Genomic DNA, 23,167 nt, shown 5'->3' on the forward strand with positions numbered 1-23,167 from the left:
CAGAATTTATACAGACTTCGCACTAAAAAGAATATTTCCTTTTCCCTTCATCTCAGAGGGAAAAATTCGAAGTTATGCAAAATACGCAAGGCATCCAAAACTAACTGGTATGACATCATTGGTTTCCGAGAAATATTTGATCATTTTCTGAGAATTGATTATTGTCGAGTCAGCAAAAATACTCAAGCACGTATCAGAAATATAACTTCCTCTTGATTGGTTGTTAACTCAATCACTTAACGAGCGTCATTTGCGTGCTGACATTTTCATTTTGTTCCTGGCAAGTTCATCGAGTGAGCCTAATTTAGAGGTAAGAATTCTAAGTGTACAATCCATGAGAGAATCATTAGCACCTTGGTTTGGGAAATATTCAAATTTTTTAACGAAAATGTTTAACAAACAATTCTTGGATGAGGTTTTTGTGAAATCCAGAATAATTAAGGTCGAGGTAGGGGTTATCAGCGTTAGCCTTCGGCTTGGGCTGATAACCCCTACCGAGACGTTGATTATTCTGGATATCACAAAAACTGAAGCTAGAAATTGTTTTATTATACATTGAACAAAAAAGAAAAAAAAAAAAAAGAATGGTCACGACAGTATGAGGAACTGATAATTGATTTATAAACGTATGAAAAAAAATTTTTTATAGAAATCAACAAGCAACACAAGGCGCGCGAACTTGGCATGGTTACCCTGAGGAATCATGCATAGCGGTCATACATGAGTGTTCTTGACATGATTATTGAATCCTGCTACATGAAGTCCTAGGTACTTATTTAAAAAAATTCACCATACGCTTCAACAATTATTGTTAGGTGATTCTTTATATTTTGGATTCGATATATTGTACTGAACTATCCCCAAGCAAGATATCCATATTGTACGATATACTTGCTTGGGGATAGTTCAGTTTAAACAGTATGGATGATCTATAGCTCAAACCAAAGGTGACACTAGTTGTTACTTAAACAAATGTTCTCAACTATTAAAATGCTTTCGTAAAATTATTTTTTCTTGCATAACTAGTTGATATCCTTCTTCAATCACAGCGAGAAACTGCAGGGTTTCACTGCTATTCTTTTCCTCTTGCTGCTCTGAGTCTTTATCAAATATATCATTCTTAATATTTTTCAAACACCATTTAGACCAGACCTTTGAAGTAATGAGAATTCGAAAAATGTTTCGTCAATTCGACCTTATGTAAAACCAAATTCTCATTAGCCACCAGCAAACAAATATGTGGAAATTAGTAAGAAGGATAAGCCCTTAGATCTTGATAGCGAAAGGGCTTAGCGCATATTGAAAACCTGCATGTTTAGTAACTAAGCCGGCCTCTTCTTCTTGGTTCTCGATTTCCATCTTGCTTTCTGTGTCTGGTGGTTGGAAGGAAAAAAGGGAAAATTGTGCTATTGAGAGATATACCCCTTGCATTTACATTTAGTTTATACAAAATTAGAAACAGGGTTTGATTCTTTAGACTTGAGTCAGTATTTTTCAAGGATTATCGGATAGTCCGCGAATAGCAAACTGATAAAAAAGTTGTTGGGCAAGCTTAAGTATGTCCCGTTGTTGAGTACTGGTTTCCTTTCTTTAGGGGCTGGGTACTTTCTGGAAAAATGTGTTAAATATAGCAGATTTTTGAGGCTCTTGTTCGAGTCTATTTTTGCCTTTATAACTGAAATTATATTTATACTTTTCCTGTTACATTTCCTTCAGTACTGACCAGGAGAATTCGTCTAACAAGCAAAGTTTCTTAGGTAGGCGATCATTTCTTTTATATTTTGGTTATTCTTTAAAGGGTTGATCATGATCGGGCCAAAAATACGGGCGCATTGAAATAGTAAAAAAAAAGAGATATTTCTCCATGCGCTGTGACTTAGCTAAGAGACAGCATATCACTCGGTTTACCTTTATCCTCGATGACTAAATCGCCGATGCATTTATTTCCGTCGGCTGCTTCTTTTCATGATCCATCAAGACAATAATATTTTTGTTAAAATCCCAACAACTTCTTTTCTGGCAAGGCAATGCACAGACTTGCTTCGGAAAGAAACTTTCATTACGGAAAAATTAACAAATGCAGCGAGCGAAGCATATGCAACACACGCAAAACTGCTGACACTTAATTGATGCGTAGGAGCTGATCCATGAAACAGCTTAGCGTGGCAGTCGCCTGAGTAGTTAATGAAGCGAAACAAGTTGTTCCGTTTCTAAAATGAACAACGTTTTGTTTTGTTTTCTTCGCTAAGTGCACATGGACAAAAATTTTAAGAATGAAATAGAAGGTTCTCCTCGAATTCCACCTGTTGGGTTTTACGTACAGTTATGACGTGCGAACGTTTGCAGCTAATGCAAAGCACTTGTCTTCGCATGATTAGTTAAAAAGATCCCTTCTATAAATAATTTCATTTGTGGGTAGGACGAATTAAGACTGTTTCCTATGGATTTAAGGAAGGCTTACGCTCGGAATAGATGTAGAAGATTAGAGATGAGTGACCCGAAGGAAAAAACAGAAGAGAGTAAAAAGCTGTCACAAACAACTTTTGATACGACGCAAGAACAATTTTAAACTAGAAATGGGAACAAAAACTCCTCCAGAAACAGGAATAAAATTCGTTCTTAAGACAAACAGCGTTATGTGCATGCTTGTCTTTAAAGGCAACAGAAACCCACGCAAGAAACTGACGTAATTATTGCGTTGGATTATTAATTTCTTTTGCCTTATTACCTACTGCTTAGTATCAGTGAAAGGTGTAGCCCTTCCTTTTTTTCCTCCTACGCCAAATTGTTAAGAATCTCCGCATATAAGTTGCTGGAGGCCGTTGCAGTCAGATTAACAAACTGGAAGATGGGATTTGATATTGCTGATGACGTTGTTTTACACTGATAGCTTGGAGAACGGAAGATTTTAATCTATCAATGTCTTCCCCTCGGGTTGACAGTCACTAATACTGATAACAATCCTTTTCGGAACTGCCCTCATTTTGATGCTCACACTACACGTTTCGATAGTTATCGACCGTTGCTTTTCTGTTCCTACTTTTCAATAAATATTCGACTGAGTTACATGTTTGAAGACGAATCTTCGCATATTTTTTCCCCGATGATTTGAGGGGAAAATTTAGTGCGACTTATGTTATAGGTGCCTCAATCGATGTGCTTTGTAACTTTGAAGTAATTTAACATAATCATTAGGAACTTCGAATTTTAAAAAGGCAAATGCTTTTCTTCTAAACCCCAAACCGAAGATAGGCGAGTGAAACTTTTAAACAAGGATCCGGTGACGCAAGAGAACAAAACGTGGGAGAGCGATAAAATTTTTGCTATGTTCGAAACGATAATTGCTTCATAATTGTAATATACGACACGTTTTGTGGTTGTCTGGTATGCCACTGAGTCGTATTAGCAATTGAAGTGCGCACCCACTCATGAATGTCATGAATCCGGCAATGGATAAGTTGTTCGGTCAAATAAAGTAAAGTGCCAAATGAACCGTTGTTGATTCAATGTAAAGTTTATTTTTACCCTTCTCATTGCGAAGCACGGGCTCGCAATATATTCATCATTCCTCAAATCGAAGATTCTTAGAGTTATGTGTGAAAAAGGAAGTTATGGTAATGGACGATAATAAAATCATTAAGGATGTGATCAGGATCTCTAAATTATCAGCAAACATTCTTTGTGTGGCTGGAGACTATGAGACTACATGCAACTTTGACTTGAACTTTCGAAACTTATCCATTGATCAAACACGTGTTCATTTCCGTAAAATTACAGCTGGAACAACTGAGCTGTACTGAGTCAGCTAGATAAAACTCTGCCGCACTTGCATCAGATCCACGATTTTAGCAAAATCGCACAACTGCAATATTTAGATATTTCGCCTCATTCTATATATAGAATTTTGAGCATGATGTTATCACCCTGAAAGAGTCCTTTAAAGCATGCAGGTGGACTTTACCCTCTGACCCAAAAAGTCCCACCCCACTTCCGGTCAAAAGCGTGACTGAAAGCCGGAAATGCAGTTTTATATTTGCATCTTTGGGTTTCAATCGCTGAAACACTTTTTCTCTTTGTTGTCAGGATTCTGAATAATAATTTCCTTAGCGATATTGATCCAATTTCACCAAGAGGAGATTTGTTGCGGCTACTTTAGAGTTGGAGAGTTTGATGTAGACTTTGAATTCAGACCCTGGTTTAACTTGTCACGCACAATTTGAAAATCTTCCTAGGTCAACTCAAAGGATTTAAAGAGCCAGTTTATTGATTATTCGTTTAAACACAGCAGATGTTACGGATAGGTGTTACCTTCATCTGTGAACTTTACAGCATCGCTTAGAGTCTGCATGCAATTATATCTTTTCCCCGCCGGATTTGTTTCCCAATCGATGTCCAGTTCTATGGAGTAAGTTGTGGTTGGATATTAAATCAAAGATCAATGATGCTAAAGTATTTTAGAATATCAGAAAGACTTGAGCACGTGTCTACTCTAGCTAGAAAAAAAGGGACGTAGACGTTTATACAACTCACGATGCCAAGAATATAGGATTCGTCTGAGATCCTCTTAAACAGTATAGCTGCTATTAAGCAATTAACGTCTCCTCTCAAAGCAGTTAAGATCTTGAGGCAGTTATGAGTTTTCGCGTGATAGTTTGGACTTTTTCGCAGTGTTTTCAAGTGAGAGCGAAAACTTAAGATATTAAAATGACTCTGCAAACATTTAAGAGAAAGTTAAAACATTTCTATGAAGTATAAACTGTGATGTTTGTAACGGCCAAGGTTTCCCATTTTAGAGAGAACGTAAAATACGACCCTCGCTTTAAAAGTTTTATTGCAAAATCAACAGTGCTCGGAAAAGTACATGCATGTGGACACGAGTGGTTGCTGCTATCTATCATGTGATTGCACCGAGTAATTGATTCTCTGTTTACGTCATATTAGTAACGGTGATGAACCTCTCGTGATGCGAACTTCAGGTATCACAAACAAGTACCTTCGTCATTCGTGTAATTTATTTGCTGATTAGTAGCTTATGCACGTAAGGGATTCTATCAGTGACGTGAATTTTGAAACTGCGAGAAAAATGAAATGTCGAATGAGCTGAATTCCCTAAATGTTGTGTGTCACGCTCACTACCTTTTCAATTCAGCAGTCATTCGTTTTAAATATACCATTCTTCCTGAGTCTCTGCCAACTTGTATCCCTGTCATGTGAGTTTTATTGACGTTGAAACGAACAATGCAATTTAGCCAAATACTATCAAATATACAATTGCGTAAGCAAGAAAAATTATCAACATCATTCGGCGCAGAAAGCCACGTCAAGCTATTTAAAATATTTCGAAACAACTTACGGCGCTGTGACCTTGCACTTGACATAGGTAATCTGACCCAATCGCTTGCGCTGGAACGGCTCGTTTCAGAAGCTGCAACCGTTGCCTATTAACATGAAACCATTAGATTAATATATCTGACGTCCTTCTACGACTGAGATTATGTGATTTAAAGGATATTACATTTGAACTGAAAGGCGCTCAGTTGTGCCTTTGACTTCTATTATGGGAAATCTTCTTCCTTAAAATGAATGGCACTGAATCAAATAAAAGGTGATAACTCAAGCAAATAGTAGAAACTGAAGACCAAGGCTAAATTCAGAGAATCCTTTATTTGAAGTGAAGTTGTTTCACTGCTTGCGTTTCTGCACGTTCCTATCCTAATCTCTTAGTCCAATTGCCGTTCGGTAGGAGGGATTTTACAACGTCAAGTTAAAAAAAGCACGTAGGTCGGGCTGCACTTGACTCTTTTTGGCAAGATTCAGACGTAAGTATGTAAAGAGATTAGGATGTTGACTAATTATGGCATGACTCGATCTCTGTGTAACGAGCTTACGAAATTACTCCTCAGAATTGAGAATTGCAAACGGCAGTCAGTAGTCTCTAATCTGTTGTAGTCATTCTAAGAGCTGCGTCATTCGACAAACTAAATGAAAGGAAATATTTCTGCTGCTAGCTTGAGGACCTCAAAACTGAAAAATTTAGCCTTAGTTTGTAATTTGAAATACAAGTTAGTCTGTTCTTTCGTTTGCCATCTTTAATCACTTCCGGTTCACTGTTCTCATTGCGGTGTTTTATATCTCTTCAAACTAGTATCAAATTTGTTCAAGTTGAGGGTAACAATCTTATGAGAAGTTGTTGCCTTACAGTTTTAAAGCAAAGAACCACGACTTCCTATTTCGGAAAGAGAAATTTTTAGCTTGTTCTCTGGTTAACTTTCGGTTCTCCGCGCAAACTTCAGCATAAAAATTACAAAGGCCGTGTTTATGACGTCAGAGGAGTGCTCGCTCTATAAACACAAACTAAAGCGTTACAAAATGCGAAGGCCGTGTTTGGTGACATCTGAAGAGGGGATCAAAAGACGAATTTTTCAATGTGATGATAGCATACTGTCGTCACATACTTGCAGATATAGCGGTTAAAGTTTGGTTTACTTGAACAAATGAATCACAACGTTATCACTGAAGCATGGACCCGAACCAAAAGATTACATGAACATGCTCAGAGATCTTTAGTTCAGTATTTTAACACAGCCGTATTCTTTTGTAAATTTTTGCATGTTTGCTATGGCAAGAAATATGGCAGATACAATTCTGCAGATGTGTGTTTTTTTTAAGAGACTGAATTTTGGAAACGTTTCTAATGGCAAAGATTAGTTTTGCGTAAACTTCAGACTGTTTTTTAAGCATGATAGGGAACACAATTTGATTTGTTTGTAAGTGAAAATTGATGCTATGATCGTATATTAAACTGTGGCTCTCTGTGCCACTGTCATAGAAAATTTTGATGGACAGCTTTCATGATCATCAAACAACTGCGGAACAGCATCATGCAACTAGATTAGTTTGTAAGATTGGCTTTGAAATCAATGGTTATTTTCCATTTAATTCAAAATCCATTGCGAAGATGACGGGAATCCTTATTAAAGGACAGCAAGCTGAAGAGCATGAGAAACCGAACGTTTCATTAACTCAAACATGTTCCTGAATGCGTTTATACACTTTGTCCACCGGAAGGAAATTTTAAATTTACTGTAAACCACAAATAGTGCGGCGGAAAAAATGATCTTTGCTCTGTGGTATGCATGTTTTGATGATCGATTTTTCCCCAATACGTGCTGTGCAGTGTTCTGCCCAGAACTGAAGTAAAACTATAATAATGATCAGTTTATTCTGAAGTGCTTTCTAGTGTTAATTAACTCGATAAAAGCTGTTGAAGAAACCTAAAGAAATTTTAAATCACGCCCTCATCTATTAGCCTCGAAAATAAAATGGTATGTTTTCGGTTACGGTCTTATTTTCTAAAACGTTTACTTTGCCGCCTTCGCTGGTTGAAAAGAACTGTTTTGACCACAGAATAACTTCCTGTTTCTAGACGGACAATTTGGAAACTCGTGATCAAAGGACAGGAAATAACAAAACAAAACTGGGCATCAAGGCTCTAAACGTGGGAAAAAAAAAAACGAATTAAAAGTTTCCTTTACCGCCCACATATTATTGTACACAGAACTAGACAAGGTCATTTATCGGTATTAACTGGGCAAATTGATCTCGGAATTGAGGTATTGTTAAAGGTTTTTGAGTTCATGTTGACATCTTGATAGTACAGATCTTTTACACCCAGATATGTTGATTTAAGGAAAAAAAAACCTGTATCTTAGCCTGAAGGAACATTCAAAGGTTGTTATTTAGTGTGCGCAAAGCATCCTGAACTTGAATGAGTTGAACTGCCATTAATTCGTGTTCCGCAATTTTTTTCCTCGTTTACTGGGAAAACATGCCCTGATGAATTGCGGTCTAATCAGCTGAAAACATACTTAGGCACGTATCCTATACATCCCTACATTTTTGAGTACTTTAAGTTGTAACTCAAGTCTTCTAGTTTAAGTAGATGAGAAGTCGTTTACATGAGCTCAGAGTCCTTTTAAGGTATGGTTTGCGTCAAAGGAGACTTTTTAAGAGCACAAATTTACAATCGGGCATTTTTACCTGTATACTCCTAAATCTATAAATAGCTTTCTGCAACTGAAGCTTAGATAGGAATTTTTCTGATGAAACGTTCAAAAGTGATTTGACTCTAAACTTTATTTCATCGACAGGACTCCGTTCTTGGAAATAACTCGGTTTTGATTATATGACTGGGGATTTGTGCTCCAAACTGAAGGTACCACTTGAGGTTGCTCATAAAATTTTGTTCTTCTTGCTTTTTGTTCAGTTTAACATTCCGTGCACAACATTTTCCGTTTTTAAAACATTTTTCAAACCAGTTGTGCCATGTTTCTCCAAGTTCCCCCGCCGAACGTTATTTCGAGTATTACTAAGGTCAGAGAAAGCAAGACAAATCTTTATTTAAAGTATGTTGTTAAACTTCACCATTAATTTTAGAGGCTTGTTTTCTCAAAAACACCTTTTGTTTTTTTACCTGTTGGTTGATTTATTTTGGGGAACAAGAGAAACTTTAAACGATTGACATTCCCTCCAACCGACAGTCAAAGTTAGATTGCAGGCAGCTTTGGTCTGGTACAACTGTGAATATCCGATGGACACCAAAATGTTCTTAGTAAGCTTAACTTGTTCCAAAAAATCTTAAAAGGAAGGACTCAAAAAAAATTAGAAGCATATGATTCAAGTTTCTCTGGTGCATTGTTTCTCTTGATGTATTAATTAAAGCAGCCATGTGTAAGTTTGAGGTTGGAGTTTTATTGCCTGGGACGTAAAACCTTATTTCATCCTTCGCTCTGTACAAACTTGTAAAAAAACTGCTTGGTTTCGTGCGAAGATAAGCATAGAAAGCACGTTAGCTTTCACGATTTCCAATATGGCTGCAGGAGGAACCTTGATGTAGCGAAGACTGAGGAATTTGGAAAAATGAGTTTTTTATGTCAGGGGGTTTCGACATAGTTTGGTATCGTTGGCTCCAAAAATATGTCGTCCATCATTCTTGCGTACTTCTTTACTGTTATGAACTTTGCTCTTAAACCACTACGCTTGAAACCTGTAAGGTGAACCCAATGTTTTTCTGTCTATGCCTGGAGTCATTGACCGCCTAATCTTTTAATTTAAACACCCTGAGTCTTATTATTTTGCTTTGCACCCCGTTCTTATCATGATAATAAAGCTAATCTTTAATATTGGTCGGTGATGACGAGGTTATACTCAAAGTTTTGTTGTATGACGCACATGGTGATGTTATTAATTCTGTTACAGAAACAAAACTGGTGCCAGGAAAAATGTGCATATGCAATTATAGTTCTCAATTACGATCATCCACTTCTTTCACAGTGCCGCGTTTTTGATCAAATATTAGTCGGAATACCGTAAATTATAACCGGGAAAGGTCAGAAGGGCTTTTGCCTTTGGCCTCGATACCTTGCGCATTTTAGGAATGTCGAATTTGGATAATTTATATAAACGTTTTATTTTACATCTGTTTGGTTCGTTTTTCTCTTCATCATATGTGTGCTTAATCCATTGATTTACATCTATTTTATTATAACAATCTCACAACAGCTTGAGCGTTAGCGAAGTAAACTTACTCAGTGGTCCACTTGTAATGATTGTTCAAAAGCGTATTGGTTGATAAGTGACTTAAATTTAATGGCTCTCGCCTGTGTAACTAATGAACCGAAACATGCCGTAATTTTACTAAAATAAAAGCCCTAGCGATCGGTTTTGTTTACGTACTAAGCGCATCAATGGAATCATAGAAATTTCGAAAATCGAAAGAACTTCAATGTAAAATTACCTGTCGCTTAGCATAAGCCTCTATGGTGCAAATAAGTCCATCTCTATTTGCGAGGCACCTATGTTAGCGAACTTGACATGGACTGCTTAATTTATGGAACGTAGAATCACAGAAAGTTGAATATTTAAAATACAGCTTGAAATCTCACTCAAGGGGGCGAAGGCGAATCCATACGAAAGTTTCAGCCGAATTAGATATTCTTCTTAAACTGTAACTTCTAAGACTGATGATCTTTGGCACTAAATGAAACCAGGAGAAAGTGAAAAACTGTCACAAACAAAGTTTTTTCAGCAGATTTCATAGCAGATTTCATAGCAGCCGGCCGCTAAAATTATAACAAACACGGGTACCCTTGAATGACCTTTGCGTTCAGTTACGTGTAAATGAACTACTGTTAAACTGAAACGCTGCTTGTAGTGGTAAAAAACACCCACGCAACAAAATGCAATTATGACGATTATCTTCCTTCATCGTTAATTAAATTCTTTTCCGTGTGGGAAGAGATGCGCTCAGCGAACATTTCAGGTGAGGTCATCGTGATTCTCTTAAAATATGTTTTGGGAGCCCTATTTTTTTATCTATTTTAAGATATCGAAGAAAATGTCTCGTAAATTTGTGCTCCAAGTTGACTGAAAATGGCTGAGCGAGTTTTTACTCTGGCCTCCCCGGGCGTTCTTTAATTCATTTTGGAGAGCGAAGTGCAAGATTTTAACCAGTGGTAAAAAACAAAATAATTCTGCTAGGTCGAAGAAGTAAGATGCCGAAGTTTATCACGTATCAAACCGTAAAAACGAGCTATGTTCTGCTTACGCTGATATTGGACCGGCATGTGGTTTTTATTCCCCGTTTTGAGATCGCGATTACTTTAGAACGAATGTCGTATAAACTTGCCGAAGTTTCATACTTGTGTGACTAGAAACGAAAAACCTTCTGAAATAGCCGGCTATGTCACGCATTATGCGTTTAGACCTTATCTTCCAAGCTAAGTTTGTCATTTGTAATCTGATTCAATCTTCTTCATTCTTTGCCATCCGTGTTTCTTCTTCATTTATCAATGCCAGTCTTGCTTTTTCCTATCGTACCAGAATAATTCATCATGGTGTTACTACAACGAATGCACTTATTTTTGGTGCAAAATATGACGATAATTATCGCTTTCAGCGAGCACGACACAGCAAGATACACCGCATACGCTTCATTCCAATGCATTCAGTGCCCAAAATAAAATAATCGCCTAACAACAGCCATAAACATTGTTTGAGGCTATTTGTAGAGAACTGATCAACAGCGTTGCGTGAAGGAATGATCTCGATTCCAGCCCACGTGTACTTCAAAGTGATAAAACGATGGCAAAAAGGCGGAAATTAACTCTCTTGTCTGCCCTTGGTTTCTGTTGTAATTGTTATATTCCCACCGTAAACGACATTAAACGATAATTTTCTTTGCTTGCGCGTCATATTGAAAAGATTCGGTGTTATGGGAAGAGCATATCGTTCAGTGCATAAACAATTTTATTCAGGACTTCATGATATAAACCCAGTAAACTAAGCTGGGGTCATATTTAAAAGATTCGGTGTTATGGGAAGAGAGAATATCATCCACTACATAAACAGTTTTATTCAGGACTTCATAATATGAACACAGTAAACTTAGCTTGATCGGTTTTAGCGATTTCGTGACGCTAAGGACTGCTCTTTCCTGTGACAGGATTTTGATGTGTTCATGTGTGGTCTTGGACCACTCTGAGTACAGATATTTCAACAGCAGGGCTGGTGGGAAAACTACCCGTAAACACGAAGCCTTTGGACATCCGAGCCGGCTGCTCACTTGTATTAAACTTGAAAGGTCGCACTTACCCCTTGTTCTTGTTGTAAACCGAAATGAAATGTCTCCTACGAACAAAAGGCGGGCTAAAATATAATTTTTTAAAAATAGATAACGGTGGCTAGCAAGTTATTCCGGTTAGCAGACTCTTATGATGAGGTTTTTTATTCCCAGACATCGATCTGTCTGTGCCGTTTAATATGACTCAAGACTGGTACAGCCAAATCAGGGAGATGTAGTTGTGAGGGAAACAAAAGTCTAAGGACTGGTAGAGATTTTCAGGTTGCTCTTCTGGTAAGAATGATTCCTATATCAACCGCTTTCCACCCTCGTGCACTCGCTACTCACTAGAGAGTTTCCGGCGGATTATTCAAGGATAGCTGTAGCAGCTGATCGATTTAGCAAAAAGGTGTTTATAACCGTAAAATGACGAAATTAAGCAGTTTTTGCAAGATGTGAACATTTGAACTAAATAAAGTCATATTAAATCTCAGAAAAATCATAGAATACGCAATTTTGGAGTTTGCGTCCCTAATCTATTAATAGCCTTGGAAGTGCTTGTGGAAACAGTCCCATCTCCACACACGCCATTTCCGGCCGATGGCGTGAATTAAGCAGACCGAAACGCAGATATGTTTTTATATGCATAATGAATTTCGAAAGCCTTACTCTGTGTATTCTAAGATCTTAATTTAAGGATTTCGGATAGTTTTCAGGCTGATGAAATAATTTCCACTTCTTTAGGTGCGGTTTAAAAGGACAAAGGTCCCTTTGCGCAGTTGGCACGAGTTTGAGATTGGCAGGCTTGGCTTGTCATAGACACTCGCTCTTTGAAAACCCCTTCTTTGCTCGGACAATACACAATTAACATTCTGTAATACACGTTTTTTGATCATTGAAGACCTTTTGGTTAACAAACTTAACGGTTCTTTTAAAATTTTTTTTTAAGTATTGCATGCAAGGCGCAGTAGTATGCATTTCCTCCCAATTTTTTCCCTATTAAGGCATCAATGTTTTATACCAATTACGGTACTCATATTTCAGAGACAAGTTTGGCAATTGTTATACGACCTTACGCCCAGAACATTGCTATTCCCTTTACCGAAAAAGGCTGGAATTACTTGTCTGACAACAAAAGCTTCGCGGGAAATTTATTTTGTCTATCTTTGGATCTGCCCTAATCTAATATGCTTCACTGTTTATAATCCTTTTGCCAACGATGTAGGAATTTTGAGATCTGAAGGTTAAAGCACATTCGCATGATATTTTTGATTTCTACATTGTAATGAGACTATTTTGGATGAGGACAGAAATCGAGGACGTTAGGAAGATAGTGCACGCGTTCTCTCGGTCACGGGGCGAAGATTCGCTGATACAGCTATTAATAGATCTGCAATATGAACCCTGTCATCGTGAAATCTGCACCGCGACTAATTAATTGATTTCTGCTTTGTCAAATCGAAATATATAATTACGTCACAAAAGCGAAAGGAATGGAAATCCTTTGGTAAAATCTTAAGAACAAAAACAACTACCTTCGTCATTTGCAAGGTCGCTTTCTGTTTATCAACAGCTTATGGACTTTTGCATCAAATGTCTCCAGAAGTGACAGCAGTTGTCACGCTAACTGCAGTTTATCAATTCTATTGCCTCAGCAACTCTCAGTTTTGCTTAAAAAATTTGATTTGACTTATCTTATCGCTCAAGAGAGAGAAATGTATCACAAAAAATAAACTACCTTATCAAGGATGACGCAAAGAAGTGAAATTCTTTCGATTTTTCGGAGATGAAGCATGGAAAGCGGGTCATTAAGTTAGTTTGCAAATTTCACAATTTTGCAGCTGACGTAATAAACCGCTGCGACTACTGAAACAGCTTGTCTCAGAGGCCGTAACGCACGCAGTTGTGTGGAGACATAAGTAACTTTGACGTTATTCCAACACTGGAAATGATCTGGCGAAATTGCAGTGTATCTGAAAGTTGTCATTACAGTCTGTTTCCCTTCAGTCTTTTAAGTTTCAAAGATCATTTTTTCCATCCGTCTTCTGTGTGATTTGATTAAAAGGAAACCTTTGACAACTAGGGGGGCATCAAAAACCGGAGTGCAGAAGTCACTAAATGCTGAATGCTTGTTTTAATCGACACATGCGTCGAAATTTCACAAGGGCAGGTTTAAAAGACATGAAAACACTTAAATTCAATGTAGCTCGCTTTCATGATGGAATTATTAAAAGCTTGGACTAAGTCCTCGAATAAGAGTAACAGGGATCAACAGCAATCAGAGCTCACTCGGATGAAAATAAAACCTCGATATGCTCTCCAAAATATATATCTACCATCTCTTAGGTATTAATTTTGCTTAGGTGCTAAATGATATGATTTTTTTAGGCTGCCGCTAAACAGGCGTCGATCTAAAGAGATTACAGGTAGATTCATGTGAAGTGATTGTTTGACAGAGACGATGCCCTAACAGCTTTTTAGCCTCCGAAGTAAATAAAAGGATTTATGTAAGACCGCCAGTTTTTCCTGTTCCCGTAGGAAACAGGAAACGATTTTCTTTTTTAAGTTTTTTGCTATCAGGTTTTTTAGCAGATTCTAACTCAGTAAATGCGATAACTTTCACGTGTGTGACGTCATTATCGTTCTTCGGACAACATTCGAAATGCATGTGATGACTTAGGATTGGCGTCACTAGCTGGTGAATTCTAGCAAACTGCGTAGATAAACTACGCTTGCGAAAACAAGCTTTTTCAAAGGATCGCTTCTGATAAACACAAAAACTGCACAATCATCCTCAGAGATTCAGTTTTTTTAGATAGCTATTCATAAACACTTGATGACCTTCTGTGACATTTTCGAAGTAGGGAAATTTCTCAGATGGTATAGACGTGACTACTTGAAGTGAGATGAGTAATAACATCTAACAAAGGTTAACGTGAGTCAGGTTTTTCAGGGTATCCCTTTGTGAAAATTAACTGAGTCATGGTAGAATTTTTGCTTTCGCTTGCTGAGCAACAACAGGGTCATTACGTGGGTTTTTGCCCACGCGCTTATTGAGTTTTTATTCAGTTCCGGGTTCGGTCCCTAATTTCAATTTACAAGGAATCCCCTGCGATCGTCGCCGCAGACCTGCAAAAATATCGCCTATTTCCCCCTTTTGACAGTGAACTGTGAATGAATTCATGATATTGCCGACATTTTAAGAGATAATTCGTTATATGATAAGATGGGTAATGTTTGCAAATTAGAAACTCAGGGAATGCAAACATGACGTCTATTCTTACATACGAATAACAAGTCAACGAGAAAAAAATTGAAAACAAAAAAGGAAAACCCAGTTTTCTGGGCTTGATTTCGCTCGAAAAGGACATCAAGTTCGATGCTGTTGTGTTCAATTTAGTCGTATATCTTTTTCATTTGCGTTCTGTTCCATTATTCTGCGGACCGACCTTTGTTTACATTTTGTATATCAATTCCAGACGATTGCGAAATACCTCTTCTCCATTATCTCTTGCGCAAATTTCGATTTTCTGGTGACGGATAACAAAAATATACGTCTTTGAAGAATAAATGGAACCTGTATCAGCCGGTTGAAGGCAGATCGTGCTTCGTAGAATGTTTATTTCGCAATCTAATCTGCAGGGCAAGGCCAGTACGTTGAATAATTTATTTCTTACGTCTGTCACGCGCCGCTGAGGTTCCAGATTGTTCGTCGTGATGCCTCTGAAAACGCTGAAACCTTGTTAAAATCGAAAAAAAAGACTTCTCGAACGTCACGAATCCCTTTCATATGAACTTTTATTTTCAAATTCAAGCAAAAAAGTTCGAGGAATCCGCAGAAAAGGCAAATAATTCGCGGAGATAAAAGGGTTGATTATCAGAAAACATTTACCGGGCCTTTCTGAGTCTTCTATTTGTTTGATGTTTCCATAGCGGAGCAAAAATTGCGAGCTTGTGATTGGCACATGACGCATGACGTATCTATCGTTTTCCCTATTTTTAGAATATCTGTAATGTATGCTAATTCATTGTGGAAAATCGAATAATATATAACTTGGCGTTCGGGCTTTTCCCAGAATAAAGGTGATCTCAACTCAAAACAAGCTTTATCAGGGAAAAACACCATTGGACAGGCGCGAAAAGTAAATCTTTGTCTGATGCTTGACTACACCCACGTGCTCGACTTGAATAAGGCATCATCTAACAAGATGTTGTTGCCACATTTGAATCTGCCTCTGCCTATGGACACAACTCCTGGCGAAGAGCGAAATTTTTTGTCTGGAGGAGCGAAAATGCCCGTTCCATACCATTTGGATGAATCTGACAGCGACTCCATTGTAAGCGTAGGATTTTGACATCGCTTAAGTTAGTTTTAGACTTAATTCTGCGAAGTCTGCTTGCTAGCCATATTGCATCGCACATCGTTCGATGTGATTACGACAATAAGAAATTTACATACAGAACTTTTGCTTATCTATGTCTCCGCATCGTAAATTTTTTTTCTCTTACGGTTGCGGTACTTTTATCTGCCAGTTCTAGGAAAGTGACATTCTTTGCAGTTCTACCGTTCAGATTTGTTATAAAACACTGAATCAATCATGTTAGGTCAGAATACTATTATTAGTGCGTAATAACAAACACTGTGTTTTAACCTGACTTAGCAATTTTATCCTAAGCATTTATTGTATAATTACCCTATGGAATTGAGTTGTTGTCGAATGTTTCGCTTCCTTTGAAGAATATTTTACGTTAAAATATATAATCGGTGTTTTCACAATTATTATCACGTACTCTTCATTCGCTTTGATAAAGCATTGTACCTCTTTCTAAAGGTGGGCGAAATTGCGTGCGTTTCAACGCTCGCTTTAATATAACCAAGTATAGTTAATTTGACATTAAATATATTTTACTAAACAATTTTTTTTGCTCACTACGGAAACAGGTATCGAGTGAAGATGCCAGTTATACAGAACTCGTTCCAATGAGTAGTGGAGCAGCAGACGAGGTGAAAGTGGGACTTCGGAACGCAATTAAAACGCGAAGAGTTGCCCAAGGCTTGGATGGAATGCCGCTAATCGAAGCGAAGAAACCAAGACTTGAAGTGGTATGTTTAAATGTCGCGTTTTACATTCTTTGCGTGATTCTTGTCGTTTAGTTTACGCGCGTTTGAATTCACAATAAAACGCATCTTTATGCTAATTTGTGGTTTTCCGTCATAAGTGTATTGAGTGCCATTCAAGGTCACGTACGTTAAAAATAATTTCCTCTTGTTTTCATTTCTCGCTAGCTTTCTAAAGAGGAAGAAGAGAAACGTCGAATTCGAAGAGAAAGAAACAAGGTAGCGGCTTTTAAATGCAGACAAAGAAGGAAGGAACACATGCAGAAGCTTCAAGATGTGAGTACTCGATTTTTACAACTTGTGATTCTCCCAACCGGAAATGAACCTGTTCAAGTCACGTGGATTATATGATGGTTCCGTTTCAGTTCCGGTTTAGGGAGGATTTTTTTCTTTAACAACGGAACCTCAATCTCAGTGATGAATAGGCTCTACCTTAAAAATAATTCCACGTCATTTCCGACTTTTTGACTCCGTGCACTTGTCGCTATCCTTAATGCCCACTATAAAACCAAATTTGGTAAAAAAAAGAACGAAGAATTGTGAGCCATATCCCGAACTCGTGGGTGTCGGATAGGTGTGGTCCCCGTTTACTCGAAAGAATTCTCTAGAAAATAACATAAGGAACAAACAGTTGTAATTTAAGATATATAAGAAAGTAATTAAAACACTCTATAGCTATTATTAAAATTTTTGAGGTTAACATCGCAGACAGCTCGTCTGATTTCCTTGTCATCAATCAAACATGGGCGGGTCGAGCGACGATGTTGAGTGTTTTCAATCGAAAAGAAGATCAAAACACTCCTTTCGTTAGTGCTTCACTATTATATTTTTCTGAATGCGTTCGTAATGATCGAATGATAACATCCTTCGCGCAAATTTGGTTAGCTCAATGGGACGTAAACATGTACGATTAATTTCAGTTTCATATATTCCTATTAGTTCTGCAATGCCCAGTTTCGAACCTTATATTGTATTTCAATATGATGATAAGCAGATACTCGTATTTTAATGTCAGCTTCGTGGAAAAGCTTCGCTGATGGACTTTTTTGTTTTTCTTCTCATCTGTAGGAGAGTGATGAGTTGAACTCGGAGAGGGATTCTCTGGAGAAAGAACTGGCTGCCCTTACGGCGCAAAAGGAACAGTTAGAGAGGATGTTCCGAAGCCATAACTGCATTCTGAAGGACTCTAGGTCGAATGGTAATAAAACCACCTCAGAAGACCACGGCAGCGATGCTAAGTCGCCCCATTCCTGTTCGGCGGAAATGGCAAAATCAAACGAGTCATCCAGTCCTACGAGTCCAGTGCCAGATTCCATAAAAGCATGAGGAATACATGTACGTAAGGCGTATTACAAACTGGTGCAACCTTCGTTGGATATCCATCCGCAGAGTTAAAGTTACTCATGGAATCAAAGCATTTGATTACCACGCGATGTATCCATATTATTGCATGGATTGCTCTCCAAGTGGAAAGCATAAACACAACTCGTCTACTGAGTGAAAAAGACATTTATACTTACTAATTTATTTAACCGTTCACGATGAACAAGTTTGGTTAATGAAATCCTCTACGGTTTTATTAGGCAAGAAGGAGAAAAAGAGAAAAGTGAAGGATATATCAGTTGTTTTATCCCATTCAATTTGTCAAATAGAAATGAGAGATTTTAGAAATAATTTTAAGTTATTGAACAGAAAGAAAGATTGACTAATATATGATAAATTTAAGTTCTGTTTCACTGTCTTGGAACATGTTTATTTTGCTTTTGATTTCGTTTCGTTTCGCGTCTAGTTTATATTTTAAAACTCTTTTTACAGAGAAATAGTCGAAGGTTGCGAGAAAGGAAATTGATTTTCGTGAAGCTGTCGCTCGTGGTTTTAGAGTTTAAAACGGACGAGAAACAGAAAGACCGAAAAAGAAGGAATGTTGGATGATTGTAGATAACATAGGAAATAATTTCAAGATAGATGATAAACGCAACGTTGGGTGGAAATTCAGTCGGCTCTATGAAAAGCCTTCACGACTTTACTAAATGTAGAGGTGTTTCGAAAAAAAAAACATTCATTTTAAGAGAAGTAATCATAATAGGACATGTACGTATTTATGAAATAATATTATTGAAAAATGTAGGATCGAGAATTATTAGTGAAAACAGATTGACGGGGTAGAGAGTGGCCATGAACTATTTTATTGTTATGTAAATAAAACGTTAATTAGGAGTACATTGTGTTTCCGTTACATAGAGTTGTTCTTCCGCCGTAACGAGTCAAAATAAAGTGCAGTTTGAGCGTGATATAGTCAAAGTTAGTTGTAAGAGATAGTTAATGTCCTAAAGTGTGACAGCAACATTTTTCAGAGTTAGTATGGTTTGAATGAAATGAGTGAAAATTAATTTATTGAGCATAACTTAGCGGGTTTACTACTAAAAGATCTTCGTGGACCACAATGATAAAAAAAAAAAAAAATGAATAAAAAAAAATAATACTGTCAGTGAATACTAGCATGCCTTCGTCGTGACGTGGCTGGTTTTTAAATCCTTTTCCACATCACGTACTCTGCGGTCTTAAATTGTGATACACATCCTTCGCCGTAGGGCGGCAGAGTACTACGAAAAAAACATTGAAAGTTTCCTGTTTCCTGCGTTCCATGAGTGAATTCGTGAACAAGCGACTGGATAAAAATTATCTGAAGTAAAAGAGCAAAGGAACTTAGTTTAAGCAACGTCATAAAGAAATAATGCGTTGATGAACTAATAGGGAAACGGATAAGAGTTTTCAGTTCTAAACAATAACATTCTTTCAAAGTTAATCTCTTTTGTTTTCGAATTTTGTTTGATAAGCACCGGAAAAATTTCTGCGTTGAAATTTAAATTTGTCCGTGAGACAAATTTCCTCGCTAATGTCGAAGATGCTATTTTGCGACAATCCGAATCGTAATTTTTTGGGGAGAGATGAACAAAATTACATTCAGATTGAAAGGAAATTACAAAAAAATTAACATCATACGATAGAAGGATTCTAACGAGGCGACTACAAATTACATAAGAATAACAGTGGCCATAACAAATATTAACACGGATGCAGATGACTGCAGCTTAGAAGTTGAAGAAACCGTGACTTGGCACCCTTGCGTTTCAACGGCACAGACATTTTTGACTCAGCGACAACGACAATATGAAAAAAAAAATCACTTTTAATAACGCTGACTTAACAATTATTTTAAGCAGTCTTGGACGCGCATTTCAAATTTAACTTATGGATCAGTGAGAACGACAGTGTTTCTTGAAAAAGCTAAATATATCTTTTCGGCGAGAAATGTAGCCATGATTACCTCGTAGTCTAGTGGAGTTTTCTCATAGTGTGGTTAGTGTGGTTCTCGTAAAAATCGATAACCGGTACAATGGACAATTGCAAAACCACCAGTCATGATAGCTGCCTTGCACGATCACAATAAGTGCCGTAAAAGTTAAAGAGTTGGTTACATAATTTTTTCCTGGTCGCTTAGAATTGCATTTTTTCCGCATTTTCCTTATGCGGTCCAATTTTCTTTTATATTATTTCTTTAAAAATTTCATGAAAGAGGTTGTGGTTATTCAACGCGGTGAATAACAATAAAAGCTGAGTTTTCCGTTTGTCTCACGCTGTAGTCACGAGTGATGTAGATCGCGACGTTTCGACTACAAATACTGCCAGTCTTCTTCAGGCGATAAGGTCGACTGATCATGAAAATGTTCCGTGCTGTACTACATGCAGACGGCGAGGCAAACTTTCTTGTCACGTACATCCATTGTTAAATTCCTTGAGAACATTTGACGTGGTTCCTACTTACATAACATGGACTTTAAATTTTGAGTCTCGACAGACATTTCCACGTTTCCAATTGTAGCGATTGACGTAAACTGACACAATTCCTTACATAACATCGACTTAAAGTGATAAGGCTCGTCAAACATTTCCTTATTTTAAATTGGAGAGATTGACGTAGACTGACAAAATTCCTTACATAACATCGACTTTAAGCGATAAGGCTCATCAAACATTTCCTTGTTTCAAATCTAAACAGTAATTTTTCCATCATAGAAAACTCTAATCTAAGTCTTTTTGCCTCATTATTTCATAACGATTTTACCGTCCACGTGGTTTTTATGCAGCTAGTCCATTTTTAAACTTCAAAGGACCATCCAAAAAAAATTTGCCTGCTTAGGTTAGGCTTCGCTCAGCAGTCACGCGTATTTCTTTATTGGATTGAAATAAGATGCATTTTCAAGGAAGGAGCAATTTTTCCGCTTTGGTTTCAAGTTCCTTTCAGAAAAAAAATAAGCGGAACGACACGGTAAATTCTGCTTTTCAAAGTTCCTTTTTGCTGCCACAAGCACAAAATAACCAACATTGGTATTTTATTGTTTTTTCTTGGAACGGATGGTAATTTTAGCAACCAAAGGCAAGATCAAATGTCTTTCCACGAAAGATAATTAATTGTTTCCTCAGAGGCTAACAAAACGGCTCGTTACATAATATGTATCAGGCACAAGTTGTCTCAGATAACATTTTAAGAAAATAAGATATGGGAATTCTACGACGAGGATTTGTCTTTGAACAAAACGAATATATTCCATTCGTTCAGTTCCTTTTTTTATCACTGAAATGTCCTGTCTGTCCCGTTTTTCGTAAGAAAAGATTTCTTCAACACGTTCAGAGTAACAATGTCCTTCTGAACGTGATCTTTGAGAGGAAAGAAATTGATATAGTTTCTGATCTGACTTGAGTTTCCGTCGGGGAGAAAAAAAACAGAGGAAACTTCGTCTTTAGTTTCAAGGGAGTCCCTTTTCGGATCAGATTCTCCAAATAGGCCACTTCAATGTGTACCTTAATTGGAAAATATCGCCATGTTTTCGACGCAATAATATGAATAACAAAAAGTAATGTCTAAATTTAGTTGGTATATATGGTGGACATGTCAGGACACTTAATTCACACTTCTTCATCGAGCTTTCAAGGAATTTCGATCACAGATTTGAGACACATAAACTTTACATATTTTAATTTGTTTAGCTCTCTGAACTCGTGCGTAACATTAGGTGATCGTACGAACAACCATTGATTTAAAAGTTCATTCGATTCACCGATTGCTTCTTTCACATCGCGGAAGCCGTTAACCCTTTCACTCCCGATCGCGATTTCATCAGTAATTCTCCTTACTCTCTGCCATACAATTCATGTGTGGTTAGTTCGGAGAATTTGGCTTTGTTTCAACTCGATATTTTTCCCTGTACTTTTCTGCTTGATCTTGTATCGATGTTGTGAGGATATTGGTCACCCATGGCACAGGCAAGTGAAAGCAAGTCCTATGAAGTATCTCCTGGTTTGTGCGAAGTCTAGTTACCGCAGATCCCCGACATCCAGAAATCATCAACGAATTTCTGCCTTTATATAAGTATGAGTATAACTTTCAAAAGAACGATAACATCACATTACCTTAAGAGAAAGACGCAAAAAAACGCAATTTATCTGAACTCACATAGGTACTTTGTGGACTACTGCCTCTAATGTCGAAATATTTCTAAGCAAAAATAAAATGCATCGGTGCCGCGCTTACTGTTGTGTCCTTCCCAGCCATTGTTTGGTCTCGTCACACAACGCCATCTTTTCCCCGTTGGAGAGAGAGCGTTGCGTGACGAGACCAAATAACAGTTGCAAAAGGGACTACGCTTACTGCCAATCCTCTAAGAGGGAGAAATTAAAATTATTTGTATACAGTTGGTTGCCTTAAAAATATATTTACACGTTATTCTACTACGGAAAGGAAACTGAAAGCCTCTCTGGTCTTTGCCCTCTGTGTGTGTGAAATACGTGATAAAATGCAGGTTGTTTACGAGGAACTAACACGCGATTGGATTAAGTCCAAGGTAGCTAAAAGCCAATTTTGTTCGTAGGAAAAGTCAAAACGCAGGAGAATTGCGTGGAAAATTCACTATCAGTGACATTTTGTTCCATATGAATCGTTTTTAGTGGGGTTGGCAATGCGGTTGGAATACGTTATTACATGCAGGTTGTTTGAAAGGAAATGACACTTGATGGAGCGAAGTCTAATTTGGCAAAATGTAATTTGATTGGTGGAATACAATTCACACACGCGAAAAATTGCCTAATGTTCATCTTGTGCAGTGATTGGGTATGTTCTGATTGAACTTGAACGTTGTTTTTGTGGTACGTGATGGAATGTAAGTTGTTTGGCGGGTGAGTTGTGAGTAAAGGAACGGAAAAAAACACGTTTTAAATTGAAAATAATACAAAAAGGTTGAATGCGAACCTTTCATATCCCGATAACTCTCGACCTCAATCGATGAGGCTCTCGCGAAGGCCACAAACCATTACAGTTATCAAATTAGCCCAAATTTATAGTTAATGTCACTCTTTGTGCACAGCCCCCT

At 37.5% G+C, this 23,167-nt stretch overlaps 1 protein-coding gene across 1 annotated transcript; it reads left to right on the forward strand.

Annotated features, from left to right (window-relative positions):
* The first annotated feature begins 1,731 nt into the window (after positions 1 to 1,731).
* LOC136282262 (uncharacterized) lies at positions 1,732 to 19,030 on the forward strand. Its single transcript, XM_066169640.1, has 6 exons — positions 1,732 to 1,757; positions 8,151 to 8,215; positions 15,697 to 15,957; positions 16,563 to 16,724; positions 16,908 to 17,015; positions 17,808 to 19,030. Exons 2-6 carry the CDS (start codon positions 8,186 to 8,188, stop codon positions 18,063 to 18,065), a joined length of 819 nt encoding a protein of 272 aa, XP_066025737.1. The 5' UTR covers positions 1,732 to 1,757; positions 8,151 to 8,185; the 3' UTR covers positions 18,066 to 19,030.
* Positions 19,031 to 23,167: the final 4,137 nt, after the last annotated feature.

This window comes from Pocillopora verrucosa, chromosome 7, assembly GCF_036669915.1.
Source record: "Pocillopora verrucosa isolate sample1 chromosome 7, ASM3666991v2, whole genome shotgun sequence".
In the NCBI taxonomy this organism is placed as follows: Eukaryota; Metazoa; Cnidaria; class Anthozoa; order Scleractinia; family Pocilloporidae; genus Pocillopora; species Pocillopora verrucosa.

Bases quoted from the DNA above. Each gene is read 5' to 3' on its own strand.
- LOC136282262 (XM_066169640.1), top strand. From the start codon at position 8,186: ATGACTGGGGATTTGTGCTCCAAACTGAAG. The intron at 8,216-15,696 runs GTACCACTTGAG...GGCTTTTCCCAG, and splicing joins ATTTGTGCTCCAAACTGAAG to AATAAAGGTGATCTCAACTC. The intron at 17,016-17,807 runs GTGAGTACTCGA...TCTCATCTGTAG, and splicing joins ACATGCAGAAGCTTCAAGAT to GAGAGTGATGAGTTGAACTC.